The sequence below is a fragment of the Rhinopithecus bieti genome, unplaced genomic scaffold (genome assembly GCF_001698545.2).
Source record: "Rhinopithecus bieti isolate Rb0 unplaced genomic scaffold, ASM169854v2 scaffold_39705, whole genome shotgun sequence".
In the NCBI taxonomy this organism is placed as follows: Eukaryota; Metazoa; Chordata; class Mammalia; order Primates; family Cercopithecidae; genus Rhinopithecus; species Rhinopithecus bieti.
Window position 1 is genome coordinate 353,293 of NW_016816813.1, and position 12,309 is coordinate 365,601.

The 12,309-nt window shown below is 37.6% G+C and overlaps 1 protein-coding gene across 1 annotated transcript in view; it reads right to left on the reverse strand.

The window, feature by feature from the left end:
* Positions 1-12,309, reverse strand: part of DDX10 (DEAD-box helicase 10) — a 289,327-nt gene that overhangs the window by 255,069 nt on the left and 21,949 nt on the right. Inside the window, exons 7-9 of the mRNA XM_017855255.1 lie at positions 7,084-7,210; positions 3,863-4,025; positions 2,297-2,383 (exon numbers count right to left, since the gene is read on the reverse strand). Coding sequence (XP_017710744.1) covers positions 2,297-2,383; positions 3,863-4,025; positions 7,084-7,210 — 377 coding nt within the window. The remainder of the gene's footprint in view (positions 1-2,296; positions 2,384-3,862; positions 4,026-7,083; positions 7,211-12,309) is intronic.

Sequence of the window (12,309 nt, forward strand, 5' to 3'; positions counted from 1 at the left end):
AAAAAAAAAAAAAATCCTATTTTTAAATAGTCTTTCACTATTATACTGTTCTCTCCCTTCTTTCATGCTGGTGAAAAGCAGCACATTTAATTTGAGTGCATTTTATTATAAACCATGTTTAAAGATGGCCCACAGGATAAACATGAACCAATCAAAAAAAAAAAAACAAACAAACATTCAAACATCTTATGAAAATTAAATAGAATTTTAAACAGATCTATTTCTTGCTAGGCTATAAAAAGACAAAAAACCTTCACTTCAGCTGAAACAAAATGTGACCACATAAAAACAAACAAAAAAATTTTTTCTTCAAAGCTACCCAAAAAATATAAATGCATTGAAATCTAAAAGAACTCAACTCCAAGGGGACTTCCTAGGTAAACAAGGGATAGAGTACACTTTCATACTTGGGGCCACTTGCTGAAGTGGGCACAGGGCAGGTGGTAAAGCAAGCCTGCCAGACAGGACAGTCTGTGCTAGGGCCTGAAGATCCTGACATCCCCGGGAAAGTTTTGAGAAGAGTTTGTGGCTTGAAATTGGAAGCAACCGTTGGTCCAGTTAGACCAATCCTGGAATCCATATGATAAACACCCAATCATCCAGTTTTGATAAGAAAATAGAACAAAAATGTAAAACTGAAGAAACAGTCCATCCGTGGCTAACCACAATTAATCATAATCTAAACAGCATAATAAATTCCAATTCTTAAACACTACAAACATCAACAAGACAAATGTATATTGAAGCTTTATTCATCTCTCTATTTTCTTAAGATCCATTGCTGGATGTGGAATTACTAAGACAAAAAGAACAACTCTAAGGTTGTTGATAAGTATTACCATATGCTATCTAGAAAAATGTTAACCATTTACAATTCTACCAAGAACATATACCTCCCAGCTTCGCTGCTAGAGCTTAATAGCAATGATAGATTGTGTAATCCTTTTTGATTCATTCAGATCCCTTTCTATGCCACTTAATCCCAAATGACTGACTTTACTACGTTTTGTTGTTTTTGAGACAGAGCATCACTCTGTCGCCCAGCCTGGAACGCAGTGGTGCAATCTCAGCTCACTGCAACCTCCGCCTCCCGGGTTCAAGTGATTCTCCTGCCTCAGTCTCCCGAGTAGCTGGGACTACAGGTGCGCACAACCACTCCCGGCTGATTTTTTTGCATTTTTAGTAGAGACAGGATTTCACCATGTTTCTCAGGCTAGTCTTTAACTCCTGACCTCATGATCCGCCCACCTCGGCCTTCCAAAGGGCTGGGATTACAGGTGTGAGCCACAGTGCCCAGCCTACTAAGTTCTTTTCTAGACAGTTCCTCATACCTCTTGAGCAAACATAGGATATTTTGGGGGGAAATTGGAGAGTATAGGAAAGAGGAGAGATAGGGGGTGGTCTTCAGCAATGTCTCTATTTCCAGAACTAGGAAGAAAGGAAAAAGAGTTATCTATGATTCCAAATCACTTAGCCTCTTATTAGCCTATACTTTCGAAGGTAAGAGCACAAGATCTAGACTAGATGAGCCAGACTGCCTGGGTTCAAATCCTGGCTCTGTGGATCTTTGAACAAATTGTTTAACTGCCCAAAGATCCAGTTTCCTCATCTGAAAATAGGGATTTAATAATACAGTAAGTAGTCCCCCCCACCCCGTATCTGTGGTTTCGCTTTCTGTGGTTTCAGTTACCCACAGTTAACCAGGCCCAAAAAATATTAAATGGAAAATTCAAGAAATAAACAATTCCTAAGTTTTAAATTGCTCACCCTTCTGAGTAGCCTGATAAAATGTCACACCATCCACTATGTCCTGCCTACGATGTGAATCATCCCTTTGTCCAGCATATGCAAGCTCAAGACCCCGCTTGTTAGTTACTTAGCCGTCTCAGTTACTAGATTGAAAAAACATAGCGTATATTGGGCTTGGTACTGAGTTTTCAGGCATACACTGAAACCTTGGAACATAACCCCTGAGGATAAGTGAAGACTACTGCAGTCCTAGACCTGACAGGTCGTTAGGATTCAATGAGATGACTTTCAGTGAGCAGTTTTGCTGAAAAGTAAAGCACAAGAAAGTTAAAACAAACTAAAATAAGATTCTTATGGATTTTTTGCAGCACTAATCAAGTCTTAGTCATAAAGATTTACAGTAACTGTCAAGTTGCTATCAACTCATACCATGAAATGCCAAATCAGCACTCACTTATCTGAATTGCTTTCTTCGTTTATCTGCAGTTGGGAAAGCAGTTTTGTTATTTAGATAGCAGTAAAAGAAAAGAAATTAGTCAGTACACCTACCTGGCAGTTCTACCCGCTCTGTGAATATATGTGTTGGCATCCTCAGGACAATCAAACTGAAGAACCCAATTCACGGCTGGGAAATCTATAGAGAAGGGATGTGAAGTTAAAATGGTTGCAAGATCTGCCCTGCTGCACTGTTTTTATTTTACAATATTGCTCGCCAGGACTTTTCATCACATCAAACTGATGGATATCATCTATGAACTCTATTAAAAGTAAAATTAATTGTATGAACCAAGAGATAGTAAACATTTCTTTTGACAAAATGAACTAAAATTAATGACTGTTTGAACATGAAAATTACTTCGTATCTGACACAGAAGTGACAGATTGCTTTGTGTCGGACAAATAGTGAAATACCCTAATATTTAATAACCTGAAAGCACCACTTCTCATGGGGACATGGACAAAGCTGAAAACCGTCATTCTCAGCAAACTAACAGGAACAGAAACCCAAACACCGCATGTTCTCACTCATAAGTGGGAGATGAACAATGGACACAGGGAGAGGAACATCACACATCAGGGCCTGTCGGGAGGTAGGAGATTAGGGGAGGGACAGCATTAGGAGAAATACCTAATGTAGATGATGGGTTGATGGATGCAGCAAACCACCATGGCACATGTATACCTATGTAACAAACCTGCATGTTCTGTACATATACCCCAGAACTTAAAGTATAATAAAAAAATAAAGTAAAATAAAAACTAATCAGGCATGGGGGTACACGCCTGCAGTCCCAGCTGCTGGAGAAGCTGAGGTGGGAGTATCACTTGAGCCTGGTAGATCAAGGTTGCAGTGAGCTATGATCATGCTACTGTACTCCAGTCTAAACTAATAAACATGACATCTGACATATGCTTTAGAGAACTCCAAGAGGGACAGGAGGAGGATTATGAAAAAGATAATTGTTAAAGCTGGGTATATGAGGGTAGATTAAACATATTCAGCTTTTGTGTATGCTTCAAATTTGCTATAATTAACAATACAATAAAATTAAGTGACTAAAGGATTCAAATTATCACCTATTTATTCTCACCCTTTGTTCCTATGTCTAGTTTCCCTCTCTAATTACATCCATCCCCATCCATTCCCACAAAGCCAGGAGTTGTATAATCAACAAAGCAGCTTTTTGAAAATAAATTTAAATGCATTACATGTAATGATTTATCAGATAAAATTAGAATGGTGAAAACATGGATTTCACTGATTTTCTTGTTGAATGAGTTCAGTATCTATAAACAAGTTTCCAATTTTCAAAGAAACGGGAATTGTTTTCATATGTTTAAACTTTTAATCTCTCTTTGATTTTGTAGGTTCCTCAGTATTCTATGGTGTGATTATCATGAAACCGAGTAAAAAAGATACAAATACTATGGAAATTTTCACTGATACATCCTTAATGTTAGTCAATTGCTACCAATTTACTACTTACTTTTCTCTTACAAAATAAGAAAAGAAACCCAAGTATTTGAGTCTATCAGATTTCCCAAAATATACTTTATAAGCAAATTACATTTCCCATAATCACAGAAATTTCATGGTAAGAAGTTCTCTTACCCAATCCCCTGGCTGCAATATCAGTAGCAAAGAGTACCGCAGCTCTCTTACGGACAAACTCATTATAGACTTCCATTCTTCTCATTTGCTGCTGTCGACCATGGAGGGCAAGGATAGAAATACCAGGACGTAGCCGGCAAAACACTCGGTACAGATATTGGACCTGGGGCATCAACAGAAGAATAAGTTTGCTTATGGCAGATGACAGCAATGAAGCTTAGAAGATGGACAGCAAAAATGTATTAAGCAGTATGAATTTTACCAATGAAAAAAATGTTCAAATATAGAGCAGAGAAAGAGAAATGTAGTTTAGAGTTGTGGTCTTCAAAGATTTTTGCTCACGTATTTCCTTTGATTTTCAAAAAAAATGCTCTTCTTATATTTTTGTATTGGTATCTGAAATCTTTCAAAATTTCAATCATAGCAAAGAACATTTCTGGTAAATACTGCTGTTTTAAAATAAACACTTATCTCTTATGAATGTATCCCACAGATTCTCATCAGCAGAGCAATGTGATACCCAATTTCAACCAAGCAAAAAATGTGAACTCTTCTTTAATTTTAAGAAATTTGATTTCCTTCCCTCCTTTAATTCACATTTCTATTCCCTAACGTCACAAAATTGCATCTTAAGTTTGAAGCTTGAAAGCCTTTTATTGATCATGTTATCATAACTCATTTCCTACAAAAGAAAAAGCTTATTTTAATTTCCTGTGGCTATAGGCTGATTGAACTTTCCTCTCAGACTCAGCAATTATTAAAATAATCAATAGTACAGAACTGATCAAACCAAGAAATATGCTGGGATTTGATTTAAAAAACTGTGAGACATAAATAAAAACACTGTAAATATATCTCAATGTGTGGGACTATATAGAGTTAATTGTTTTGGTTCTCTTTATGTACCCATAAACAGATACTATGGATTGCTAGACTGAAAAGAGTTCAACATTATTTTATTTTCTCTAACATGGGGGTTAAATTCTGTTCACATAAATAAAACTCAAAGGAAGTTTAATTCTGAGCTCCTATAAAACAGGCCAAAACTCATAATGCATTATTCCAAATAATTTTTCGTGATCTATTCGCTCAGTTAAAGGGAAAAATAAAGTCTCTCTTCAATTTTGCCGAAAGTAAAGAATGGGAAACCAAGTGAATTGCAAAATGACTTGTTACCCAATCACTAGTTATTCACTTTCTCAAATGCAATTTGCTACTTGCCAGGGAGGTTCTGATTCTGGGACAATATCAGGCAAGGATTAGAGATAGCTGGACTTAGGCCTTTCTTTTGTAAAGATGTAAAAACAGCATCTCCAAGAAGACATCAAATGGCAGATGAAGCTGGTGCAGCAGAAGCGTCCACAGGGCCGGGAACGGGAAACCACAGAGGCTTCGGCGGAGGCTTCAGCAACAGCACCTGCAACCAAGGCCACTGGCAAAGCCAAGGAAGGGATGCCAGTCACAAAGCTGTGCTGCCTGGTCAAGGACATGAAGACCAAGTCCCTGGAGGAGATCTCTCTCTTCTCCTGCCCATCAAGGAGTCTGAGGTCATTGATATTTTCCTGGGGGCATCTCTCAAGAATGAGGTTTCAAAGATTACATGGCGCAAAAGCGGCCCACACTGGCCAACGCACTGGGTTCAAGGCATGTTGCCACTGGGGACTACAATGGCCACATTGATATGGGTATCAGGTGCTCCAAGGAGGTAGCCACTGCCATCTGAGAGGCCATCATCCTGGCCAAGCTCTCCACTGTCCTTGTGCCGAGAGGTTACTGGAGGAACAAAATCAGCAAGCCCACCAGCCCTTGCAAGGTGACAGACCTCTGTGGCTCTGTACTGGTGAGCCTTGTCCCCACCTCAGGAAGCACTGGCATCATCTCGACCCCATGCCCAAGAAGCCACTGCTGATGGTGGGTACTGACAATTGCTATACCTCGACCAGGGGCTGCAGTGCTACCTTGGGCAACTACGCCAAGGCCACCTTTGATGCCATTTCCTAAAGAGTAGAAACTTTAAACAGAACTTTAAATAGAACTTTCAGAATCATTTCCTAGTATCTAGATACAAAAACCAACAAAGTCTTTTTTAGGAGATATGAAGTTTATGGTTTTGTTGTTGGCTACTGCTCAGGACACACTTCCAAGTTGCCTTGAGGAATGCTCCCGGGATATGGGAAGCTTTGAAAATCTAAGATACGCCCTTAAAAAACTGAAGTCTTTTTTTTTTTTTTTTTTTTAAAGACAGGGTCTTGCCATCTTGCCCAGGCTAGTCTTCAACTTCTAGACTCAAGCAATCCTCCCACCTCAGCCTCTTAAAGTGCTGGGATTACAGGCGTAAGCCACTGCACCAAGGCTAAAGTCATCCTTTACATGTTAAAATAAGGTTGAGTAGACAACAGCATCAGATCACCACTTAATTTCCCATAAGCTAGAGAGAAACTCATCTACATATTATGGAAAATTATTGCAAAAGCTGTAAATTTAGAATTGATCTACTACATTCCCTATAAGTCATCTGGAATCTGAAATATAGTACAGGAGAAGTGGCACACGCACGCACACATGCATGAAGATGGTGGTCCCTTCTTAAGAGAGGAGACAAAGTTCTCTTAGACATCTCTGAAATCCTCATTCTTTATTCCTAGCACAGGGCCAGTGTTCAAGCAAGAAGTGTTTATTAACTAAGATATAAACAAAACACTTCAGAAGGTTAGGGGAGGGAGCAACTGATTCTTTCAAAAGGGAGTGTCAGAAAGGCACTTTCGGGTATAACATTTGAACTTAGCCTCAAAATAAGTATTTCCCCAGATTTAGGTGAAGGGATGCAGGGAGGCCATTCCAGACAGATGAGCATAAACAAAGATATAAGGCATGGAAATAAATGATATATTCATTCCCATATTCCTGGAGGGTAAGGGAGGTATCAGATTATAAAGACCTCTGCTTAGCTTGGCTAACAATTATTCATTCTACTAATATTTATTGAGGACTACATTTCCCGTATTGTTAGTACTTAACAGAATGCCTAAGAAAAGACACAGTTTCTGCCGTTGTGGAGTTGAAAGTCTCAACCACAGATTCCTTTACCACAAGGACACTAAAGATCCCTCACCACACCTAGCACTGTACTTCTCACACAATATAATAATTTGTCTAATTGATTTGCCATTTCAAAAGGGACATTCAACATACGTTCAGAAAGAAAAATAAACAGCCAATACCTCTTTGCAACTGGAAAAAAATACAATGCTCTTCTTCTTCAGATGGCTTCTCAAAAAGGAATACAGCACACTTATTTTTTGCTGCAGCTCACAGACTATGTAGTTCTGTTCCAACGTGGCAGGGGTGCTTGTGGAATTAAGGAAAAGAAAGACATTAAAATATGTCATGTAGGTAACTGAAATCCAGACCAAAAAAGGAAACAAGTTTTAATAGTGGCACATCTCTCAAGCAAATTTCCTACACACATACACTAAAAAAACAATAATTTTTCTCTATTGTCCCTTGGGATATGAATTCAGCACATCACTTTAAAACACATTCAAAATCCCTTGTAAATCAATGTCAAACAAAGCATGACACGAACAGTGATTACCTCTAAAAATGCGGGGTCAAGCATTAACTAAGAAGAGGCTTAAGAGAAATTGCTGGGCTGATTAGTATTCCACATCTCATTAGGGCTTTAGATTACTGAGATATACACATTCATCAAAGTCAATTGTATACTTAAAATTTTCATATTTCATTGTATACAAATTTTGTACCAAAAGAAAAAAAATCTGTACAAATATTAAACTCTCATTAGTAATACGTGTGAAGTATTTAGAGAGAATACAGATATCTGAAATTTACCCTGAAATCCATCAAAACTAAAATGGGTTAATACAGAGTTAGAAGAGATGGATGAAAGCAAGTAAATGGATGCTATCATTAGGTAGTATCTAGGTGTTTGTTATAAGGTATTTATTGTAAAAGTCTTTCAATTTACCATATGTTTGAAATGTTATTATAAAATCTTGGGGAAAAATATACATGCATTTACTCTTTGAACTAATATATCTACTTTATTCCAACAGTACTCTGGCTTTAAACACACACACATATATACACACACACAAACATATGGCATTATTTATAAAGCAAAAAATGATCAAAATCAACCTAAATGTCCATCAGTAGGGACTTGCAGTACGAACGATTACACAGCCACATAAATTAATTATAATGCAACTGTAAAAAAGGAATAAAGAAACTATCCATATATTGCTGTGGAGTGATGTCTAGGATACACTGTTAAGGAAAGAGGCAAGTGGCAGAATAGTACAGATAGTTTGGTATCATTTATCGGGGGACTATACATTATATATGCATATTCATGCCCACCCATGTGTGTGTTTACAGTGAAAGAAAAAAGGAGGGGGGACAAACAAACCAAAAACTACACGTCAATTGGTTTTAGATATGACAAAGTTATGATCCATAAAGGGAAGAATTGATAAGCTGGACTTCATTAAAATTAAATGTTTCTGATCTGTGAAACACACTATCAAAAGAATCCACGGAATGGGAGAAAAATATTTGCAAAAAAATCTGATAAAGGACTGTTCTCCAAAATATACAAAGAACTCTTAAAATTCAACAATAAAAACAGAAACATCCAATTTTAAAAGGAGGAAGGAGGTCAAAGATCTTAACAGACACCTCTCCAAAGAGGATATGTAGATAAAAAAAAAAGCATATGAAAAGATACCATACCAACCTGGGCAAAATGGCAAAACTCTGTCTCTACAAAAGAATACAAAAGTTAGCTGGGCATGGTGGCATGTGCCTGTAGTCCCAGCTACCTGAGAGGCTGAAGCAGGAGGATCATTTCAGCCCAGGAGTTCAAGGCTGCAGGGAGCCATGATCATGCTACACTGCACACTAGCCTGGGTGACAGAGTAAGACCCTGTCCCAAAAGAAAAAAAAAAAAATTAAAGATGATCCACATCACATGTCAACAGGGAAAAGTTAATTAAAATAATGATTTGTCACTTCACACTTATTAGATGGCCAAAATCCAGAACAGTGACAACACCAAATGCTGGCAAGGATGTGGAGCCACAGGAACTGTCTTTCATTGCTGGTGGAAATGCAAAACGATACTGCCATTTTGGAAGCCAGTATAGCAGTCTCTTAAAACCAAATATACTTTTAGTACCTGGCCCAACAATCATGTTCCTTGGTATTTACCGAAAAGAGTTGAAAACATATGTCCATACAAAGATCTGCAAAAGGATGTTTATTGCAGCTTTATTCATAATTGCCAAAACCTGAAGGCAATCAAGATGTCCTTCAGTAAGGAATAGAAAAATAAACTGTGGTACATCCAGACAATGGAATATTATTCAGTGCTAAAATGAAATGAGCTATCACTCCATGGTAAGACATGGAGGAACCTTAAATGCATAATATTAAGTGAAAGCAACCAATACGAAAAGGCTACATACTGTATGGTTCCAACTATATGACATTCTGAAAAGACGACACTATGGAGACAGTAAAAAGATCAGCGGCTGTCAGGGGAGATGAATAAATAAATAGGCAGAACACCAAGGATTTTCAGGGCAGTGAATATACTGTGAAATACTGTAACAGTAGATACGTTTTTATAAATTTGTCCAAATTAATGGGATGTACCACACCAAGAGTGAACCCTAAAGTAATAGACTTTGGGTGATAAGGATGCATCAACATAGGTTCATCCATCGTAGCAAATGCACCACCATTCTAGCGAGAGTGTTGATAATGGCAGAGGCTGCATGGGGACAGCAGGTATATGGCAAATCTCTGTATCTTCCTCTCAATGTTGAGGTTAACCTAAAACTGCTCTAAAAAAAACAGTCTTTAAATAAGAAATAGGCCATATCTATAGGGAATTATGGGAAACAGAATGCAGTTATACAAAAGAGCAAAATGAAACAAGCCCAAATATATATCAAGTTGATGACTTAATGACAAAGGAATTATTTCAAAGGAAATGCCTCTGAAGGAATGTGATTCCCACATCTTTTCTGGGATGTCTAAGGAAAAAAAGAGAAATGCAAAGGAATCTTAAACTTTTATAAGTAATCATATTGTTAGCAATAATATTGGTATTAGCCTGAAACTATTTTAGATATACTGACTGACAGATGAAACAAAAGTCTTTAGGAATTAATGTTTGGCAGAAGAGAAAAGAGATACATATTTTTTAAATGAGGCTTAATAAAAACCTTGTAACCCTAAATTTGATTTGTAATTATCAGTTGAACTCTTTTAAAAAGGCCTGTCCACCGTAAAGCTTAACACAATGACCATGCCCCTTAGCACTCAGACTATGGTCTTTATATACAGGATCCTGCTAGAAGGATTTTATAAGAACTGGAAATATGTAAGATAAACTTAGAACACCAGAAAGCAAGGAGTCCACCAAAGATTACTAAAATGTATCTAAAGAATCGAGATATTAACTTGAAGCATCTACTAGCGAAGTTTGGGATGACACAAGATGAATATTAAATATAAAAATTTTTATTGATTCAAGGACATAAAAAGATGTTTAAATCTATGAGTTAAGTATCATTAATTCATCATTAATTACTAAATTTTTTTTTAGGACATTTAGTTCATTTTAGTACACACAACCCCACCTCCAACGAAAAAACAAACACTGCTTACCTTCAGAAAATACTAGGGAACCAACTCATTGGTGTTAAAGCAGATAAAGGGAGTAAAGCATACATTCTAATATTCTGGCTTTCCTGTAAGAACTGTACCTCAGATAATCACATAGTTCATGTGAAAGCTCTTTGATATGAAAGTATTTAAACTAATGAAGAAATAATACAATTAAAGTATCACAATTTTGCAAACCCTGATGAAATAATGGAGCTAGGCAATAATTTCTATCAGCTGCTAAACTTACAAGGCTAAGAAGCTGCTTGAATCAGATTAACCCTTTGTTCTAGAATAGCAACTATAAACGCATGAATAAATACAAAACAAAACAAAAAGACTGACAGCATCTGAGAGCAACCAAGGCAAGTAGGACTTGAGGTGCTAAAGGAGAAAATGGAAATGCCCTGAGCCAAGCCCTCTGTTAACAACCTCACTTTTCTCCCCAAAAGCATCTGCTGATTGCAAGACAGGAGAGAAACAAGGTAGTAGCCTTAAGCCTAAACATGTCAGTCCCAGGTCCCTGAGAGAAGGAAAACTGAATCTAAAATTTTTCATACAATTTACCCTTGAGGAGCATGGCAACACCTAAACTGAGTGCACATAAGGCATAATGAGGAAAACAAGCAAAAGCAACCAACTGGGAAACTATAGAACTGAGCAGACATTCTGGCAGGGTCACAATGCTATGAGGTTCACGACTTGCCAACACAGAGGGGCCCTCGTAGATACCTCAGTCTTTTGGTTGAGACCCTGAGAAAGGCTATTCCCCATCTGTGAAGGTTACACCCCAAGTCTCAGGACAAACCAGAAACAGGATAATCCCAGAGTCTAATTGCCAGGCTAGACCAGATCAAGACAGCCTGACCTTAAGACATTTGCTGGCCGAAAAAAAGAAAAAATTACCTTCAAAAGAACAAGAGAACTGTCAGATGACTTTAACAGAAATAATGGAACCAGGAGTACAACAAGGATGTCTCTGAAGAGGGAAAAAAAAATGCCAAGATAGGCTTCAAAAAAAATGAAGATGAAATAAAGAGGTTTTCAGAAAGGTCAAAACCCTGTTCACTAACAAGTATGCACTAAAGGAAATTATTTGAGCAAAAGAAAAATTCTCAGGTGGAAGCATGACAATACAAGAAGAATCAGGTAAGTCTAAATAAATACTGATGTTGCAAACTGATAATAGTGGCTTATGGGGCTTAAGATACATGTGAAACTAAAATACTTAACAATGAAGACACAAAGGTAGGAAGTAAAGGGATCTAAATAATAATTCAATTAACTGTCAAAAGCAATAATCATACCAGATTAAAAATACGCTATCACAAAGACAAACCTAAAAACATAGGGTGTAAACAATGTAGAAAGTAAAAGGATGGGAAAGGATTCACCATGCAAATGTTCACTAAAAGAAAATTGCTACAGATAGACTAATATCAAACTAGACTTAAAGTTGGCCAGGCACAGTAGCTGGGAGGCCGAGGCAAGTGGATCACCTGGGGTTAGGAGTTCGAGACCAGCCTGGCCAACATGGTGAAACCCCCGACTCTACTCAAAATATAAAAATTAGGTGGGCACGGTAGTGAGCACCTGTAATCCCAGCTGTTTGGGAAGCTAAGGCAGGAAAATTGCTTGAACCTGAGAGGCAGAGGCTGCAGTGACCCGAGATCATGCCACTGCATTCCAGCCTGGGCAACAGAGCGAGACTCCATCTCAAAAAAAAAGAAAAAAAAAAAAAAAAGAATCAG